Below are 20,692 nucleotides of genomic sequence, written 5' to 3' on the forward strand. Positions count from 1 at the left end.
GCTAGGAGCTATCCCTCAGTTAAGTCCGAACGAGCGGCAGCGAGGTCGGACACCAGGTCATTAAAAACGATGCGGCGTAGCCGCATTAGACCTTTCAAAATTGCACTAAATTAGAACAATTCCTATTACGCAGCATGTTCATCTGTTATGCCAAATGACTGTTATGCCAAATGACCATTATGCCAAATGGCCATTATGCCAAACGGCGTTATGCCAAACGGTATTATGCCAAACGACTTTATGCCAAACGTGGTAGCCCCCAGAATTGCTACCTGTACGAGCCGGTGTTCCGTAGGGTTCGAGCGTAGCTCCAATCTTGTATAATATTTTCACTTCTGATCTTCCAAATCTACCCGTTGGTTGTCAGAAATCGCTATTCTGTGACGACGCAAGTCTGATAGCCACAGGTAGAAATCTTAGAGTGAGCTGCTGTCGCCTACAAAGAAGTTTAAATATTTTCAGTGATTATCTGTCAAAATGGAAAATTAAACAAAATGCAGCAAAAACGCAATTAATTATCTTTCCTCATAAGCCAAGAGCTTCTTTTCTTAAACTAAACAATAATCACATTCTCAAATTGAATGGCTTGGAATTGACATGGTCTGATCAAGCTAAATACTTAGGTTTAATGTTAAACTCACTTTCAAGGATCACATTGAAGGAATCCAGGCAAAGTGTAATAAATATATTAAATGTTTATATCCTCTTATAAACAGAAATTCTAAGCTCTGTCTAAAAAACAAATTGTTAATTTATAAAAAAATTTTCAGACCAGCCATGCTTTATGCAGTAGAAATTTGGTCAAGTTGTTGTTCCACCAGGAATAAAACGCTTTAAAGGATTCAGAATAAAATTCTGAAAATGATTTTGAAGCGTCCTCCCTGGTTTAGTACAAATGAGTTACACAGACTCACAAATATAGAACCATTAGATGTAATGTCACATAATATTTTAAGCAAATTCCGACAAAAATCGATGCAATCTTCAATTGAATCGATTCGCTCTCTGTATTAGTTAGTAAGTTAGTATATAAGTTCCTTTTTCCTATTACACAATACAAGTAGGTTTAGAATTTTCCCTACACAAAAATCTCAGAATTGCGGAAGCAAATAATGTCCTCATGATAATAACCAAATCATATATATATATATATATATATATATATATATATATATATATATATATATATATATATATATATATATATATATATATATATATATATATATATATATATATATAATAGGGCTGAAAAGTCACCACTTGTGGCTGAACACCGAATTTAAATCTTAATAATTTAATATTAACTCATATTCTAATAAATAGTTATTTAAAAAAATAGTCCAGATTTGGGTTTATTTTTAGAAAGGAAAAACAGGAACATGCACCGAAAGAACCAGCTCAGGTAGTGGGAGAGAGAAGCTGCGGCATGGACACTAGAGATGGTCGGGTATAGAAATTCTTATACCCGAACCCGACCCGTACCCGAGTGATCAGCAAAAAAAATTACCCGTACCCGACCCGTACCCGATTAAAAATTTAAAACATTACCCGTACCCGACCCGTACCCGATCAATAATAAAAAAAAATTACCCGTACCCGACCCGTACCCGATAAAAAATAAAAAATTTTACCCGTACCCGACCCGTACCCGATTAAAAATTACCTGTACCCGTACCCGACCCGAATGAGTAGTAAAAAGTTTACCAAAATTCAGGATGGAAAAAATAAAGTGTTTTAGATAGCGAGCTAGATAGAGCGTATCAGGCTCTAGCTTGTAAGTAAAATACATTAAAATGCTTGTTTACATTTGTACATATAAATACACTGTGAAGCATGAATAGATTTCCAATGTCTTTGGAACTTTATACTATGTCAACAAAAGGGAGTAATATCTACTCAAATTTTTCGAGAAGCTTATTGATCCAAAATGTCGTAATACCCATTGTATTCAATTTTGGGTAAGTATGGTTTTTACGAAACAGTGCGACTTTTGATCTAATTCTTTAGAACCACAAGTAAGCGTGCTCACTATCTTGACACACAAATAAAAATTCACATTAAAATCACTTGAAAAATCACGAACATCCCCTAAAATTAATAGAGTATCATCGGTTCGTTTACGTGAATTGACCAAACATCAAATAATTCACGTGTATTCCCGGTGTGAAAAATTCAATTTTGAAAATGGTGAACTGTGAGTCCTTCAAGTGTAAGTAGTTTGAACATTTGTGAGACATTTTTTTTGGTTACATTTTTTTTACTATATAGCAAAATGAATTATGATTTTGATTTAAATTAATCTGTCAAATATGCCCGTTTTGTAAGCCTCACAAACCCACACCAACGATGTTAACGGGAGCTGGTGGTTTTTACAGCCATTGAACTTCTGTTCCACCTCTCTTGGAACCCTCAACGAGTGAACACGGTGAAAATTTGAGCATATCGCGTGAAAAGATTTTCACCCGTACTTTTGCGACTGTCACGCATCGAGATTTTCAGTGAAAAGAAACGTAAACTAACTCGACGTCAACATTTCAAAAGGGCCTAAAAACAATTGACAGATTTTCTTTGTTTACTTTATCTTTCGACTATATCTGCGTTATTATACAAACGTTCGTTACATATTTGGTAATGTTTGAAACATGGAGATATTATCTTTCATCCTACACGAATACTTTGTAGGTACACGTGAAAATTAAGGAGATATTCACAAAAAAAAAGTAAACAAAGAGAAACTCTCATTGGTTTATGTGCCCTTATGAAATGTTGACATCGAACTGGCAATATAGCTCAACTTGCTGTGCCATCAATCGGTGTCATTTCAAGTGAGGTGACACCACCCAAAAGTGAAGAATAAGAAGAACTTCTATGCAGATTTTCTGAAATAAATGTTCATGTTTTTATGGGTAGAATCCTAATGATTTATATGTAAATTTTGAAAATCTCCAACCAATATTTAAAATAACAGTTTTCTGGTATCTGAATGTGATATGAGTACTACACTACATTTTATATATTAATCAAATAATTTTTAGTGGATTGTGCATTAAACAGCTTTAAAATGGCAGTCCATTAAAACCTACGTGAAAAGTAGGGTCTGACCGCAACATCTTAGAGCTAAGGCAGTGTGTCTTATTAAATATGTTATAAAAAAGTAGGGTGGAAAATATTCACATAACTTTTCACGTAACTATGATTGATCGTTTTTTGAAATGAAAAAAAAAATGTTTTTTTCTGGAAAAAGATGCCAGTTTTCAGGTCTGGTTCTAGGCGCGAATGTCAAAACCCCTTGAATCAAATTGTTTATTTTTCGGAACAACTGTTTTGCAATAAAAAATTCTCGTCAAAGTGTAAACATATTTATGTGAAGTAGAAATGGTCGGGTAATCGATCAGAAAAAAAAATTTACCCGTACCCGACCCGTACCCGAGTGAGTAGTAAATTTTTTTACCCGACCCGACCCGTACCCGAGTAAGCAGTAAATTTTTTTTACCCGTACCCGACCCGTACCCGTTTGAAAATAAATTTTTTTACCCGTACCCGACCAAAAACCCGTCGGGTACGGGTACGGGTCGGGTTTCGGGTAAAATACCCGATACCCGACCATCTCTAATGGACACTACACAATCGTACACACCGTATAGTTTAGAAGCGATTCCGATAATTGAACGGAAGGACGACTTCTGAAGCTATGGAGGCAAGGATGGTAAGACACCATTAAAATGAACACGGCATAGAAGCTAGTTGCGGGATAGTTTAGAAAAACGATTCAGAAAAGATTCATTATAACCTGCAACAAGCATTCGCATACCGCAACTTTAATAACAATTTTCTTTCCACAGACAAGTTAAATATATCGCAGATACACTTCAATGGGACGAATAAATCTATCGCAGATACACTTAAATGCATTTAAAAAACATAGATTCAACTAATAGAAAGAACAAATATGATAACGAAAACAAAAAATTTACGATGCACAAAGATATGATAATGAAAAAAATAAGAGAATATGATGCACAATGCGAAAAAAACGTACATACGAATAATAGAATAGACAATAGATTACGTAGCACGTATATAGATATATTAATAATAACAATCATAGAATAGAAAAATGATTACACTAAAGGCACAGGAGGCTTGCAGGAGGAAGAATCGGGCGAGGCTGCCGCTGCAGGAACAGGCGCTACTTCATGGGAAGAAGAATGGCGTGACCCTGTAAATCAAAAGAAAAAAAAAGAAGAATCAGCGACAGCAGAATAAGATGAGAAACACAAAGCAGAAGAAGGAAGAAAAACCTTTGCCTCGACAGAAGATGCCAAAGGGGAGAGGACCCTGAGCTGAGGGATATGGGCGAAAACATCGTGAAAGCGAGACGTACTCAAAAAGGAGAAATGCTCTTCTAGTTGAAGGTAGATCCTACGGTCGACAGCTCGAATATGCAGGAGCGTATGGCTAAAGCGTTGAGAAAGGAGGCTGAAGTGAAAGTCTTAAGCCCGGAAAAAGCGATTATGACCTGGACGAGGTCACAACGGTGGATGAGCTGGCTAGTGAACTAAAAGCGCAGTGCAACCTCGGCGATGTGCAAATGGTGATCCGGTTAAGGAAGTCGTTCGGAGGCAAACAGACAGCGATGATTCGTCTGCCAGTTAGCGCTGCTAACAATGTAAGATCCAAAATGTGTTGGAAATGCGGGGAGACGGATCATGTTGCGATAGACTGCACGCAGAAACCAAAGTGCATACTTTGCACCCTAGAGGACGGGAACGACCACCAGACGGGTGGCCTCAGATGCCCTGCCTACAAGAGGGCGATCGCAGGCCAATAACAATGGAGATTACCCAGATGAACCTGAATCATTGCACCACCGCACAACAACTGTTGTGGCAGTCAACGACGGAAACTAAGTGTGATGTTGCGATTGTCTCAGAGCCGTATCAAGTTCCCTCTGATAACGGCCACTGGGTGGTGGATAGGAATTGTGCTGCTGCGATATAAGTTATGGGCAGTTTCCCGATTCAAGAAGAGGTAGAGAGTTCTGAAGGCTTCATGATCGCAAAAATCAACGGCGTCTTCGTTTGCAGTTGGTACACACCCAAGGTGGACAGTGGAGCAGTCCAGAAAGATGCTGGACCAGTTAACCGGACGAAAGCTGGTAATCATCGGAGCTGACTTCAATACCTGGGCTGTAGTATGGGGCAGTAGATTCACCAACACAAGAGGATATATCTTGCAGGAAGTCCTAGCGAAGCTAGATATACGTTTGTGTAATGAAGGCTCTGTTAGCACATTCCGAAAAAATGGGAGGGAGTCTGTTATCGACGTCACGTTCTGTAGTCCTTCACTGACGGCGAATGTGAACTAGCGAGTTTTATATTATGAGTACACTCATAATGATCATCAGGCGATTAGATACTCCATCGGGAAACAGAACCCTGTGGTGAATCGGAGAAGCTTGACCGGTAAGCGAATATGGAAAACGACCACCTTCGACAAGGATCTCTTCGTTGAGGCCGGATAGTGGATCAGAGAACACTCATGCCAACAGGCATGAGCCAACAAGAAGGATGGTTACGGCATGTGACACTACAATGCCGCGAAAACTGGATCCAAATAATAGACGACGTCCAGCTTACTGGTGGAACGAAACGCTCAGCCCGCTACGCGCTGCTTATCTCAGAGCTAGGAGGCGGTTTAGAGCGCAAAAATGGAGCCAGACAGAGAGGAGCGTTTGGTGGCGTTTCGAGAAGCTAGGGCTGCTTTTAGGCGAATTGCTACAAGGAGCTGTGCCGAGAAGCATCCCTGGGGGATGCGTACCGAGTCGTGATGCAAAGATGGGCCGTCGATGTCTGCTGAAATGGGTCCGGACAAGCTGAAGGTAATCGAGGAAGCTCTCTTTCCGAAGCACGACCCGACTTCATGGCCGCCAAGCAAACGTCGAGGATCAACAAGTGTCCAATGACGAACCTGTAGAATCGGCAAAGCGATTGAAATCGAAGAAAGCTCCCGGCCAAGATAGTATACCAGACGTAGTGCTGAGAGCTGCAGTCTTGGCACACCCGGACATGTTTAGGACGGTGCTGCAGAAATGCCTGGATGAAGGCACCTTTCCAGAAATGTGGAAGATTCAGAAGCTGGTATTGCTGCCAAAGCCAGGGAAGTCACCGGGGGATCCGGCATCGTACAAGCCTATATGCCTACTGGATACACTCTGGAAACTCCTGGAAAGAATCATCCTCAACAGGTTGACTATGTCTACGGAGGGCGAGCGCGGACTGTCGAAGATGCAGTTTGGATTCCGCAAAGGAGTATCGACGGTGAACGCGATTCGAACAGTGCTGGAGAGTGCTGAAACGGCATCCAAACAAAAACGAAGAGGAGATCGATACTGTGCCGTTGTCACGATAGAAGTGAAGAACGCGTTCAATAGCGCCAGCTGGGAGACCACTGCCACAGCGCTACACAGAATGCGTGTCCCCGACTATCTGTGTCTGGTCCTGAAGAGCAATTTCCAGAATAGAATCTTGGTGTACGAGATGAACGAATGGAAGAAATCAATGCGAGTCACTGCGGGCGTTCCTCAAGGGTTCATCCTCGGTCCATCCCTTTGGAACGGGATGTGCGATGGCATCTTGACACTTCAGCTGCCCAGGAAAGTGAAAAACGTGGGTTTTTCTGATGATGTAGCTAACGGTGCTAGGCGAGACACTCGAAGAAGTGGAGGCAACAATGTCGGAGACAATGGGTGTCATCGAGAGCTGGATGAACGGGGTCAGCTACATATTGCTCATCATAAAACGGATGTGCTCTTAGATAGCTAGTGTTTCCTCATAGATACTGCGGTATGGGGTACTTGAAGCGCTGGAAACAAAGCGGAATCGTGAAAAGCTGAACAGTGCGTTCCGGCTGATGGCCATGCGAGTCTCGAGTGCGTATAGAACAATATTGTCGGAGGCAGTATGCCTTATCGCCGAGATGCTCCCCACCCGCATGACCGTGGCAGAGGATATCGAGTGCTACTAGCAGAGAGACACCAGAAATGTCAGACTGTGAGTATCAGCTCGATGGAGAGGTGGCAGTAGGAGTGGAATGCGACGGAGAAAGAAAGGTGGACGCATAGCTAATCCCAAACCTGTCGACGTCGTGTTAGCGAACGATGGACTGAAAAGTACCTTCCAGCGGAATGGAGTCGAGTCGTTTATCGACCTGACTTTCTGTAGTCCCGGTCTAGCTGGAGATCTTAATTGGAGAGTTGATGATGGCTACACCCATAGCGACCATCTAGCCATTCGCTACACGATCGGCCAATTGGCGAGAAGCACAAGGAGGAGAAATACTCCCAAAACTCTAGCGTGGAAGGTGGCTAACTTCGACCGCGAAACGTTTTGCGCTGCCCTCGAATTAGAGGAGCACAACGCGAACCTGAGAGGGGACGAGTTGGTCGCTATCTTGTCACGGGCGTGTGACGCGACCATGCCTCGAAAGGCTCAACCGAGGACCAATAGACCACCGGTCTACTGGTGGAACGAGCAAATTGCACGCCTTCGCGCATCCTGCCTCAGGGCTAGAAGAAGGATGCAAAGAGCTCGATCAGCGGAGATGAGGATGGAGAGGAACACGGCGTTCAAAGCGGCGAAGCTAGCACTAAACAAGGCCATCAGCGCAAGCAAAAGAGCCTGTTTCGACAAGCTATGCGAGGGAGCCAACTCCAACCCATGGGGCGATGCCTACAGGATGGTGATGGCCAAAACGAGAGGGGCGCTAGCACCCCCTGAACGTAGTCCGGCGAGGTTGAAGGAAATCAACGGTTCTCTTTCCCCACCACGACACGTCCCCCTGGCAGCCAGCTCCGCTACCAGCGAATGAAGTCGTAAAGGTGACGAACGAGGAGTTGCTCACTGCGGCAAGATCGCTCGATACAAAGAAAGCCCCGGGGCCAGACGGTATCCCGAACGTGGCTCTAAAGGCGGCTATAATGACAAAACCGGACATGTTCAGGGAGGTCATACAGAGATGTCTGGACGAGCGTATGTTCCCAGACATTTGGAAAAGACAAAGGTTGGTACTATTACCGAAACCTGGGAAACCCCCAGGGGATCCTTCGGCGTATAGACCAATCTGTCTGATAGACACTGTGGGTAAGCTCCTTGAGAAAATCATCCTCAACAGGCTAGCCCCCTTCATAGAGGAGGCAGGAGGACTGTCCGGTCAACAGTACGGGTTCCGCAGAGGCAGGTCGACGGTGGACGCCATAACATCGGTGGTAACCACGGCGGAGGTAGCTATACAGCGCAAACGACGAGGGATCCGCTACTGTGAGGTAGTAACGCTAGACGTCAAGAACGCGTTCAATAGTGCTTGCTGGGCAGACATTGCTGATTCCCTACTTCGACTAGGAGTACCGGAAGGGCTGTACAAGATTCTGGAAAGCTACTTCCAGAACCGAGTATTGCTCTACGAGACCGACGAAGGCACACGTAGCACTCCAATCACGGCTGGAGTACCACAGGGATCTATCTTGGGCCCGATCCTGTGGAATATAATGTACGATGGAGTACTGAGGTTGAGGCTCCCTCCGGGTGTCAAGATAGTCGGGTTCGCGGACGACGTCACGCTGACAGTCTACGGCGAATCCATCGAAGAGGTCGAACTTAGTGCATCACACTCAATTTGCTTGGTGGAGGACTGGCTGCGTAGCAGGAAACTGCAACTCGCGCACCACAAAACAGAGGTGATGGTGGTAAACAACCGCAAATCGGAACAGGAGGCGCTGGTACATGCCGGAGATTGCGTGATCCCCTCCAAGAGATCACTGAAGCAATTGGGTGTGATGCTTGACGACAAACTCAGTTTCAGCAAGCACGTTGAATACGCCTGCAAGCGCGCACCAACAGCGATCGCGGCGCTCTCCCGTTTGATGGCCAACAGCTCGCCTGTGCGCTCCAGTAAACGAAGGTAAACACTAAATGTGGAACGCAACGCACAGATGCTGGAGAGTACGCATAGACTGATGTGTCTTCGCGTAATCAGTGCATACCGCACTGTATCGAGGGATGCGGCCTGCGTGGTTGCAAGCATGATGCCTATCAGTCTGATAGTGAAGGAAGACGCGGAGCGCTACAGCATGCGAGGAGACAGGAACGCCCGTAGGGCCTCCAAAGCCGCTTCTCTACGCAGATGGCAACAAGAGTGGGACAGCTCAACCAAGGGCAGGTGGACACATCGGCTCATACCTAGGGTCTCGAGCTGGTTAGATAGACCTCACGGAGAAGTGAACTTCGGCCTGACGCAGTTCCTCACAGGGCACGGATGCTTCAGATGGTACCTCCACAGGTTCGGCCACGCGACATCCCCTGTATGTCCTGGCTGCCCAGACGAGATCGAGACGGCTGAACACGTCTTGTTCGCATGTTCCCGTTTCGCGGCTCAAAGGAGTGAGCTACTGGAGGCATGCGGCAGGGACACCACACCGGAAAACCTGATCCAGAGAATGTGCCACTGCGTAGAGAACTGGAACGCAGTGTCGACCGCGGCATCCCAAATTGCGGGATTATTGCAGCGGAAATGGAGTGCGGATCAACAACAGGTCAGCCGCGTACCGTAGCAGGCTCAAGAGGGATCAGCGAATAAACGTCGGTCCGGGAGAACCTTCTTCGTCGGGAAGCTCTTCGTCGGAGTAGTCTAGATCCATCGTCGGGGACTAGACGAGTAGTACGTAAAACTGTTAGAATCGTCGGGGCGCCAGTGAACCGGAAGCTTTCCTCCAACCGGAATCACTGGATCGACCCAGGCATCCTCTCGGTCGGGCGTTGACGGGTATCGAAGGCGTCGGTTTCGGGAGGGCCTCCTTCGTCGGGGAACTCTCCGTCGGTGTAGGCTAGATCCTTCGGCGGGGGTCGACTAGCCGCCACAACACCGATTCGAGTCGTCGAGGCGCCAGCGAACCGGAAGCCATGCTCCAACCGGAATCGCGGGACCGACCTCGGCACTCCATCGGGTGTCCCGTGTGGTATAAGAGACTCGGTGTCGGGAGATTCTCCTTCGCCGGGGAACTCTCCGTCGGAGTAGTCTAGATCCTTTGTCGGGGACTAGATGAGTAGATCATCGCGTGGTACCGATAGGATCGTCTGAGCTCCAGTGAACCGGAAGTCACGCTCCAACCGGAATCATTGGATCGACTGAGGCTCCTTTCGGTCGGGTCGTAGACGCGTACCGTAAGCGTCGGTTCGGGAGGACTTCCCTCGTCGGGGAACCCTCCGTCGGTGTAGACTAGATCTTTTGGCGGAGACTAGTCGAGTAGTTCCGCGACGTAGCATCAGTTTTGGGTCGTCGAGGCGCCAGTGAACCGGAAGTTACCCTCCAGCCGGCATCACTGGACCGACCTCGTCATCCAACTGGTCGATCCCTTGAGAGCAGGATGCTGATCCCCATTCTGCATAAATCTGGGGAGGGTGCTGTGAGCACCAATAGCCTTCCACCCCGAAGTAATACCTAGCGGTGGTGCCGGGGAGGTAGGGTTGGAGATCCAAGGTGTTTTAGTGGGTAGTTCCAATCAACAGTTGGGTAGTCCTGTGGAGAGTCCCACACTCCGTGCGTAAATGCATTTCACCTTGTAAAAAAAAAAAAAAAAAAAAAACCTGTCGACGTGGGTAGATAGAAAGCATGGCGAAGTAAACTTCCACCTGACGCAGTTCCAGCGAATTGACGCTGGCCGCCAGAATTGATATCGGTCTCTGGACAACAACAGCAACACACCAAGCATTGAAGACAGCAACAGTTCGGTGCATATTTAACAAGAAATGTTTGGTCTCGGGTGTTCATTTTCATGTTTCCTTTCACCTGTAGAACCTTAAAATGTATCTGGATTCAAATTGGGAAGGCGTCGAGGGACAACTGTTTAACACCAGGCTTGAAATGTACTAAATATGCCTACCATTTGATTTAATTTATTACATTTAACTTGATTCTGCAGATACTTGAATAAGAATTTCTATGCCTTTTTGTTTCGGTGCAATTGAACAAAGTAAACTGCTAATTTTGTCAGGCGTTGTCCTCTTAACCTGTGAATGCGTGAGGTTTGTGATTCATAAAAAGGTCGCTTAGAGCACTGAATATTAAGAAAAAATACTAACAATCCACCTTTGACCAATCCGTTTATTTATCCAACTCCATCAGTATTAAACCTAATAATAGTAACAGAAAGATTGTACAATAGCAAGGTAGCTATACACAGTTGAAGTTAATCTCTAAACACGTGGTTTATTCCTGTACCATGAAGTTAATCTCTAAACACTTGGTTTATTCCTGTAGCGGTACATAATGCCCATGCTAAGAACCATATAATAAATGCTTTCACCACTTTGTCTAAAATATATAATCCTTTCAGTTGAAGCCTTGCTTTAGGTATGGAAGAGAGTGGTTCTTTCAAACAATATTGTCGTCCACCCAGTATGATTCTCCTCAAATATTCTTTTGTATCAATGCGATCAACATCCATGTCAAACATTTCAAAATCTTCCAGGTTGAGATCTTTTGCTATGGCCTGATATTGTTGAGATTTGAAATCCCACTGTCTTGTTGTGAAAAATTGTAACATATCTAATCCTTGTGAAACCATCGTCTGCACACGGCACATACTGAAAAAGATGAATTCAATAATTATTTGCTAAACGATTTAGTTTAATATCAAATTACAATCTCTTCTGGCAAAAACAGAACATTAGAAAATCTATGAAGTACGCTGGAATCCAGTGAAATAAAAGTACACATATTGTGTGATAAATTTTATTTGTTGTAATGTCTCCGTCAGGATACCACACGCCAGCCTCGAACGGATACTCATAGCAAGTAGATTTTCCCAGCTCCAGTACCTCTTTCCAAGTTAAGCGTTTGGTTTCTCGGCAAGTTACGTTGAACACGGGTATTTCTGGCGGTCTGAAATTAAATGCATATATAACATTATTTATTTGGTAGATAAACAGAAGAAAATGGCTTAGATTCTTAGTATTCAACTTCCAAATACAGAATCAGATATGTTTTACTGTTTCTGATTTGTATATTTTAAGAAAAGGATATCAATATTGTGGAGCATCGAAGTCACTTAATAGTCGGCTATTTTCAGAGCGGTGGAGCGAAAAATGATGGATTTCGCAAAGAATTACAACGATGAATATTTGTTCGCAGTCATGCAGTGCTTTTAGCATTGTATACAAGATTCGACCGATCACGGTGATATTAAAAACACAAAATTCATTTATAAATGCAAATTTGAATTATTTTGGAGAATGCTAAACAAGTCCTACTATCTAAGATTACCAAATTAGACTAAAGAATTTATATGATATAAATCTTAGCATTTGCTTGTCAAACTCAATCCGTCTGTGTGACAAATATTGTCACCCACCTTTCACGGAGATGGCTAAACCGATTTTTACAAACTTAAATCAAATAAAAGGTCTCATGGTCCCATACAAAGTTCCTGAATTTCATTTGGATCTGACTTCCGGTTCCGGAATTAAAAAGTGATATGCACCAAAAATGAGAAATTAATATCACTCACTTACAGGGTGGTAAGCACCAAAAAAGTAAAAATAATGCATTAAAATGGTGAATAATGTAATAAATATAATATGAGACATTTGCATTAAATCTCTAACACTACCCAGATCACATGCACCTAACAAAAACCCATAAAAATCACCCCGATACGAAAACCTAGAAACATGTCATAAAAACCCCGAAACCCACTTGAAATATAAACTTCACATTCATGAAGCAATTAAAGTGTCAGCACTTACTTCGACTCAACGAAAACACCGCGACCATACGACAACAATAAATAAGGAAGCGTCAGTGTCACGTTTCAAATCGTTATGTCACTCAAAAACAAAAAAACAGCTATGTCATTTCCCTTTTCTTCACGTCCCACACCTCTCTCAATCAAGTGCCATACGACATGACCTAGAATAACAGTAACCCAGGAAAACACACTGACTCGAACCGACTCGCACACTTGTCTAGAAACATTACTCACTCTCTCCTACTCAAATCATACAATGGCCGAGACTTTACTACGAATGCCATTGGTTAAATCAGATTTACGCTGCGCGTTCTAACTCCTCCTACCGGATTTTTAGTAATCCATACTGTAAAACTCACTTAGTTAAGTTAGGAGAGGATAGGATATAAATAAGTGATTGATTTAAATAAAACACACATTCTTAAATGATAAGTCAGACAGAAGTGTTTCTCTGTTATTAAAAGAAATATCCAAGGTGTACGAAACATATGGCGACCGAGTGCGTGTTTTCGGCGATAGCGATAGCCAATGAAACGGCTAAAGTGAAAGAGGTTCGGAACCTAAAAGTGGAAAGAAATTAAATGAATGGTTAAGAAATGAAAATGTGACTCCAAGGTGGCTAAAATTGACAAAAACAGAAGAAAGAAGGCAGATGTCTTTTGCTGTATTATTAGTGCAAATCGGTGTGCAAACGATAGACAGCTCAGAGACGCGTGCATCCAGCATTGCAAGTAAAATTAATGCTAGTGTAGTGAAGTAATTCAAGAGTCCAAAACCGGACAATTCCAAAAATGATACTAAGGAAGAAGTGTCAGTCATAGAATGTAGTAGTGCTAGTAGCCTGGACCCAGAACTTGGTCCCAGTCAGCCATTCAAAAGTGAAGGAAATCAAAACCGAACAAAAACCATTGTGTGCCGTTGTGCAACTACCAAACGAAATGAGCGCGTAATAAACAAAGTTGTGCATCTACCGAACTTGGAATTTGGAATCTACCGAACTTAGCTAAATTGGAAGCGGACAGCAACCGAGAGATGGAAAATTTGCAGTCAACAAATCAAAGGTACATAGCTTAAGTAAGATTAGGGACCCCTAGAAAAATTTTAATAGAATAAATAACACATATATTAAAATAAAGTTTAAGATGGGTTGGTTTTCGTCAGACATTCGTCAACAACACAATAGTCCCACAACAGAGAGAAACCGAAGGCATCGCGCTTTGTGCCCTGGTTATAATAATAGTTAGTTATATGTTATTAAAAGGAATATTGGAATTACATAAGCAATTCACAAAAAAAATTGCAATAAAGGCCGCAAGACAAATTCAAATGACCACGGTTTAAGAATATCAAAAAAAAAAATGGAAAAAAATTTTAATGACAAATGGCCCTTAAGGGTTCAAGAAAGATTAATCGAAATCAAAACAAGAAAAGAGGAAAAACGCAAACAGGCGATTCCCGACAAACACACATGTGGTTACGCATGTATATTCATGTCTAGAAAATTACATACCATAGCCTATAAATGTGAAAGGAACGATATTTCCTTTTAAAAAAATATACAATAAAATTTTTATATAAATGTTTATTCATTTTCAAGCTAAAATGAAATGCTAAAATATAAGGAGCTAGAAAAACTCCACACTTACGTAAAGAAGTCTATCAACACAAAACTATCAGAAAAATTACTTGAAGAAAAATTAAATCAATGTCAGGAATTAAAAATAGACCTTGAAAATTTATTTATAAACGAACAAGAAATCATTGGCGATAAGACTTTCCACAACTTAGTAAAAAATACGAGACTGTGGACAGACGAAATTTGCGAAATAATAAAATTTAAAATCACACGCATTAGAGCATCCAAAAACGACACAATGACGCAAACAACAGCAACACCGTTTGACTTACGTCAGGCGACGGCTCTTATCCAACCTTACGACGGTTCTCCCGAGAACCTAGACACATTTATTGACTCAGCTAGGTTGCTGAATGAGTTAGTCCTGCCAGACCACATGGCCATGGCAATAAAATTTCTAAAAACCAGACTGTCCGAAAAAGCCAGACAAGGCATCCCTGAAACAGTCAATACAATCAATAATCTGATACAACTAGTCGAGGAAAGGTGTAAAACCACGACCACTCCCGAAAGCATTATAGCGAAAATAAACACCTTAAAACAGAAAAACTCAATAAACAGTTTCTGCGAGGAAATTGAAACCATCTGCACGAAACTCGAAAACACTGATGTCGAGCAAAAAATCCCACTACCAGTTGCAAAATCAATGAGCACTAAGATAGGGGTAAACGCTCTAATAAAAGGGTGTAACAACACCGAATTAAAAATAATTCTCAAAGCTGGTAATTTCAGCAACATAAGAGAAGTAAACCAGAAAGCACAAGAGTTGGGTACAGACGAAGACACCCACTCTCAAATAATGCACACACGTTTTGTTCAAGAGCACCAACAACGTGTGAATAATTTTAATAGAGGGGCAAGACAATATAATGCACTCAGATATCCAGTGCAATACAATAGGTATGCACAAAAGCAATTATTCCATAATCATAGAAATAATTATAACCATAATAATTTTAATAATAATTTCAACCATAATAATTTTAATAATCAAGAATTCCGATATGAAGGTAATATGCGGAATACAACTAATTACCGTGGAAGACCCCGCAGAGGAGGTCAATACTACGAAAATTTCCGAAGGAACGGAAATAACAGAATATTATTAACTAACGAGGAACAGAGAGAAAATGCCTCACAAAACGAAACATTAGATATACAATGCCACAATACAAACAACGATATTATAAATGATAATGTAAATATAATACCACGTCAGTACGGACAATTACAAAATAATAACCAATACTCAATGAATCAAAATTTTTAAGAAAGACCTTGTATACCATGAATATACACGCCGCTAATTTTATCAAAGTAGGTATAAGAATGACAAATTCGATAAGCACATTTATTATAGATTCAGGTGCAGATACATCGGTATTTAAAGCAAACAAAATATCTCCACAACAACCAATCAATATAAATAACAAAATTAAACTTACGGGCATTACTGCTGGCGAGATAGAAACCATCGCGTCAACAGAAACAGACTTAATATTTAACAACGAAGTTTCTATTAAACACAGATTCCACCTAGTAAGCTCAAATTTTCCTATTTCTACAGACGGCATCTTAGGCAGAGATTTCCTCTCAGCTAATAAATGCCTAATAGATTATGAATGTTGGATATTAAACTTTATAATTAATAATATTCCAATAGCAATACCGATTCAAGATACAATTGATAAAAACTACATTATACCAGGAAGATGCGAAGTTATCAGAAGAATGCAAAATTTAAATATCAGTGAGGACATGGTACTACACTCACAGGAAATTAAACAAGGGTTATTTTGCGCAAGTGCAATTATTTCACCTCAAAACCAATTTGTAAAATTTATGAATACAACTGACAAACCCATAGTTGTCAGTCAATTAGAATTCAAACCAATTTTAGAACGTTTGAGTAAATATACGATTTTGAAAAATAATACAAAAAAAAATTTCAGTAGAAAAAACAAAGTCTCAACTGAACTCGATTTAAACAATGTACCCATATACGCTAAAAACAGCCTGGAGAAAATTAATTTAAAATTATTCTGATATATTTTGCTTACCAGACGAACCAGTTTCGTCAAACAATTTTTATTCACAAAATATTGAACTGAGCGATAGAGTCCCAGTATACATTCCAAACCACAAAACTATTCACTCACAAAGCAACGAAATTGCAACACAAGTAAACAAAATGTTGAAAGATAATATAATCGAACCATCCATATCACCCAGCATTTTTCACATGGCGATTTGGCAACATTCAGAATTAGCTACATGGGTCTCCCGCAAGGCTCATGCCTCAGTCCGCTTCTCTATAATTTTTACGTGAATGACATTGACAGCTGTCTTGTAACCCCATGTACACTAAGACAATTGGCAGATGATGGCGTGGTTTCAGTGACTGGACCCAAAGCTATTGATCTGCATAAACCATTGCAAGATACCTTAGATAACTTGTCCGTTTGGGCTGTTCATCTTGGTATCGAATTCTCTGCGGAGAAAACAGAGTTAGTCGTCTTTTCAAGAAAGCATGATCCCGCGCAGCTTCAGCTCCATATGATGGGAAGAATGATCCAACAGGTTTCAACTTTTAAATACCTCGGGGTGTGGTTCGATTCCAAATGCACGTGGGGAGGACACATTAGGTATCTGATAACGAAATGCCAACAAAGAGTAAATTTTCTTCGAACAATAACAGGATCTTGGTGGGGTGCTCATCCGCAAGATCTAATAAAATTGTATCAAACAACGATACTTTCAGTGATGGAATATGGATGCGTTTGTTTTCGTTCCGCTGTAAACTCTCATATTATCAAACTTGAACGAATTCAGTACCGTTGTTTGCGAATTGCCTTAGGCTGCATGCATTCGACACATACAATGAGTCTTGAAGTTCTGGCGGGAGTTCTTCCATTGAAAGATCGTTTTTGGGAGCTTTCATCACGCCTGCTAATAAGATGTGAGGTGCTTAATCCCATGGTAATTAATAATTTCGAACGACTAGTCGAACTTCGATCTCAAACAAAATTCATGACAGTATATTTTAATCACATGTCACAGGAAATCAACCCATCAAGATATATTCCTATCCGTGTCAGCATCCTAAGTGCCCCTGACTCAACTTTATTTTTCGATACATCCATGCAGCGCGAAGTGCGTGGAATCCCGGATCATCTACGCTCGGCGGAAATCCCAAAAATATTTTCAAGTAAGTTCAGGCATATTGACTCTGAGAAAATGTTTTACACGGATGGATCGCGAATTGAAGAAGCGACAGGGTTTGGTATGTTCAACAATAATGTTTCGGCCTCATTTAGGCTTCAAGAACCTGCATCTGTTTATATAGCAGAGCTAGCAGCAGTTCATTATAGTTTGAGTGTAATCGTCACATTATCTCCAAACCATTATTTCCTCTTCACAGATAGTCTGAGTGCAATTGATGCCATTCGTTCAAACATGACTGGCAAGACTGAACCGTTTTTCCTGGGCAAAATAAAACAGCGCCTGAACGACATATTGAACAATAATTATCTAATCACTATAGTCTGGGTCCCGGCTCATTGCTCCATTCCTGGCAATGAAAGAGCCGATATTTTAGCCAAACGTGGTGCTATTGAGGGTGAAATTTATGAGAGACCGATTGTTTTCAACGAATTCTATAGCTCGTCTCGCCAAAGAACACTTGCCAGCTGGCAAGCTTCTTGGGATAAAGATGATTTGGGTCGGTGGATGCACTCAATTATTCCGAAAATATCGACAAAGGCATGGTTTAGGGGACTGGATGTGAGTAGGGATTTCATTCGTATGATGTCCAGACTCATGTCCAATCACTACACGTTAGATGCACATCTCCTTCGAATTGGGCTCTCCGAGACTAATCATTGTGCTTGCGGAGAAGGTTATCGGGATATTGATCATGTCGTTTGGACATGCGTGGAGTATCGTGATGTCAGATCTCAACTAATAAATTCTTTGCGTACCCAAGGTAGACTATCCAATGTCCCAGTTCGAGACATTCTTGCCTGTCGTGACCTTTCATACATGAAACTTATTTATCATTTCATAAAGAAAATTGGAGTTTCAATTTAATAAAGGCCCCTTTTAAGACTTAGTTCTGATTCCAGCTGCGTCCATGAGTTCAACCAATAGCTAAATTAGAATAAAAATTATGTAATGATACAAACAAACTCGAAACAGTTTATGAAATTATCAACAAAATGTCTGAAAATATCAGCTTATTTTATATTTTATAGAAGTTAATCGTTTGGTTCAATTAATATTTCCGAGTAGATTTCATAATTAATGGCGTGTTACCTAAGATGATGTTTAAGTAATAAGAGGAATATGTTTTAATAAATTCAAATCGTTGTGACTATGTTAGAATTAAATTAGGATAAGAATTTTATGTAAAAGTGATGCTACGGCGAAGAAAAACTTATGTAAACTGCCTTAAGAAATAAACGTATTTATGGAAAAAAAATCCATATCACCCTATAATTCACAACCCTAAAATCATTCCTAATGTCACCCAAGATTCTACAATACCCAGATTTTAACGAACAATTTATCGTAACCACAGACGCTTCAGACATAGGATGTGGTGCAGTTCTATCACAAATAATTAATGGCAATGATTTACCAATAGCATTTACCACCAAAAGCTTTACTACCGGAGAAAAAAATAAATCAGTAATTTTGAAAGAATTGACAACAATACATTGGTCAGTTAATTATTTTAAGTCCTACCTATACGGACGCAAATTTACTATACGAACGGACCACAGACCGTTAGTATTTCTATTTAATATGAAAAACCCAACTTCCAAATTAACTAGAATGAGGTTTGACTTAGAGGAATTTGAATTTAATATAGAATATATACAAGGTAAAAGTAACGTTGCAGGAGATGCGTTATCACGCATAATGTCCTCAGATGAATTAAAAGCAAACAGTATTTTGATGGTTAATACAAGGTCAATGTCAAGAAAACAAGAACTAATAAAAAAGGAAAAAGAACAGGATAAATTAAATAATATCAAAAATACTAATCATAAGAATAATTCAAAAAATAATAATCCTTGCATCTCCAAATATGAAGAAGAAATGAGAAAATTAAAAGTTAGCAGAGTAGCAATCTCTTGCAATGATAAAATATTTGAAATGGTACCTATGGAAATGTTTAAAGGTCTCGTCCTAAAAACAATTAAAATATTACAAATTATTATCTACAAACCACCGAAGTTTATTAGTAAACCTCAGGAAATACAAACAATATTAAAGAATCACCATGAATCACCAACAGGAGGAAACATCGGACAAAACAGATTGTACCTCAAATTAAGAGAAATATATACATGGAAATTTATGAAAAGTTCAATTGCTACTTTCATCGAGGCTTGTGAAAATTGCAAAAAGAACAAAATTTTTAAACATACTAAAGAAAAATTACAAACTACTAATACACCTAACAAACCATTTGAAGTAGTGGCAATCGATACTGTTGGACCATTACCCAAAACAATCCATAATAATAGATACGCTGTAAGCATACAGTGTGAACTAACCAAATACGTTGTATATATACTAGGGTGGGACAAAAAATTGATATCAGCTCCACCAAACTTTTCGTGTTCCTTTTGGGTCCCATAAGCATCATGCAAAATTTTAGATCGATCGGAGAAACTATATTGTCGCGCCCACGGTTTAAAGTTTGTAGTTCACAAAAGTTTCTCAGCTGAGTATGAGGATTATTTTTAAGTGACAAGTCATGTTCCAAAACTCACTGTAAAGACACAAAAAAGTCAAACTTTTTAATTTGAAGAAATAGGTTTTTGAAATCTTCTATAATATTTTAGATAAACTCAAATCCAAAAACTCTCTATCACTTATAGTTTAGAAGATATAGATGGTACTTTTTTATGCAAACAAAAACACAATTTACATGACTTTTTGTGTCTTTACTGTAAGGTTTGGAGCATGATTTGTCACTTAAAAATAATCTTTATACTCTGCTGAGTAACTATCGTGAAGACATCAAACAAAACGGATCAACCGTTATAGCACATTAAAGGGAAGTCACATCATGTTACTTTCACTAGCAGCAGTGGTGCTAGATATATTTAGGAATGAGCCATTGTTCAGACCTTGTGTCTGTTTTTCTTTAATAACTTTTTCTACAAATGTGGGATTGTTTTGCGGTCTTCTAAAGTTTTCTTCCTCGTTAAATTTCCTACGAAAATATTATATGCGCC

The 20,692-nt window shown here is 40.7% G+C and overlaps 1 protein-coding gene across 4 annotated transcripts in view; it reads right to left on the reverse strand.

The window, feature by feature from the left end:
- Positions 1-11,142: 11,142 nt before the first annotated feature.
- LOC131432680 (putative fatty acyl-CoA reductase CG5065) overlaps positions 11,143-20,692 on the reverse strand; it is a 729,032-nt gene continuing 719,482 nt past the window's right edge. For all 4 annotated transcript variants that reach the window (XM_058599110.1, XM_058599107.1, XM_058599108.1 and 1 more), the window contains exons 7-8: positions 11,701-11,940; positions 11,143-11,642 (exon numbers count right to left, since the gene is read on the reverse strand). In XM_058599110.1, coding sequence (XP_058455093.1) covers positions 11,285-11,642; positions 11,701-11,940 — 598 coding nt within the window. In that variant the 3' untranslated portion in view covers positions 11,143-11,284. The remainder of the gene's footprint in view (positions 11,643-11,700; positions 11,941-20,692) is intronic.

Source organism: Malaya genurostris, chromosome 2 (genome assembly GCF_030247185.1).
Source record: "Malaya genurostris strain Urasoe2022 chromosome 2, Malgen_1.1, whole genome shotgun sequence".
NCBI lineage: Eukaryota > Metazoa > Arthropoda > Insecta > Diptera > Culicidae > Malaya > Malaya genurostris.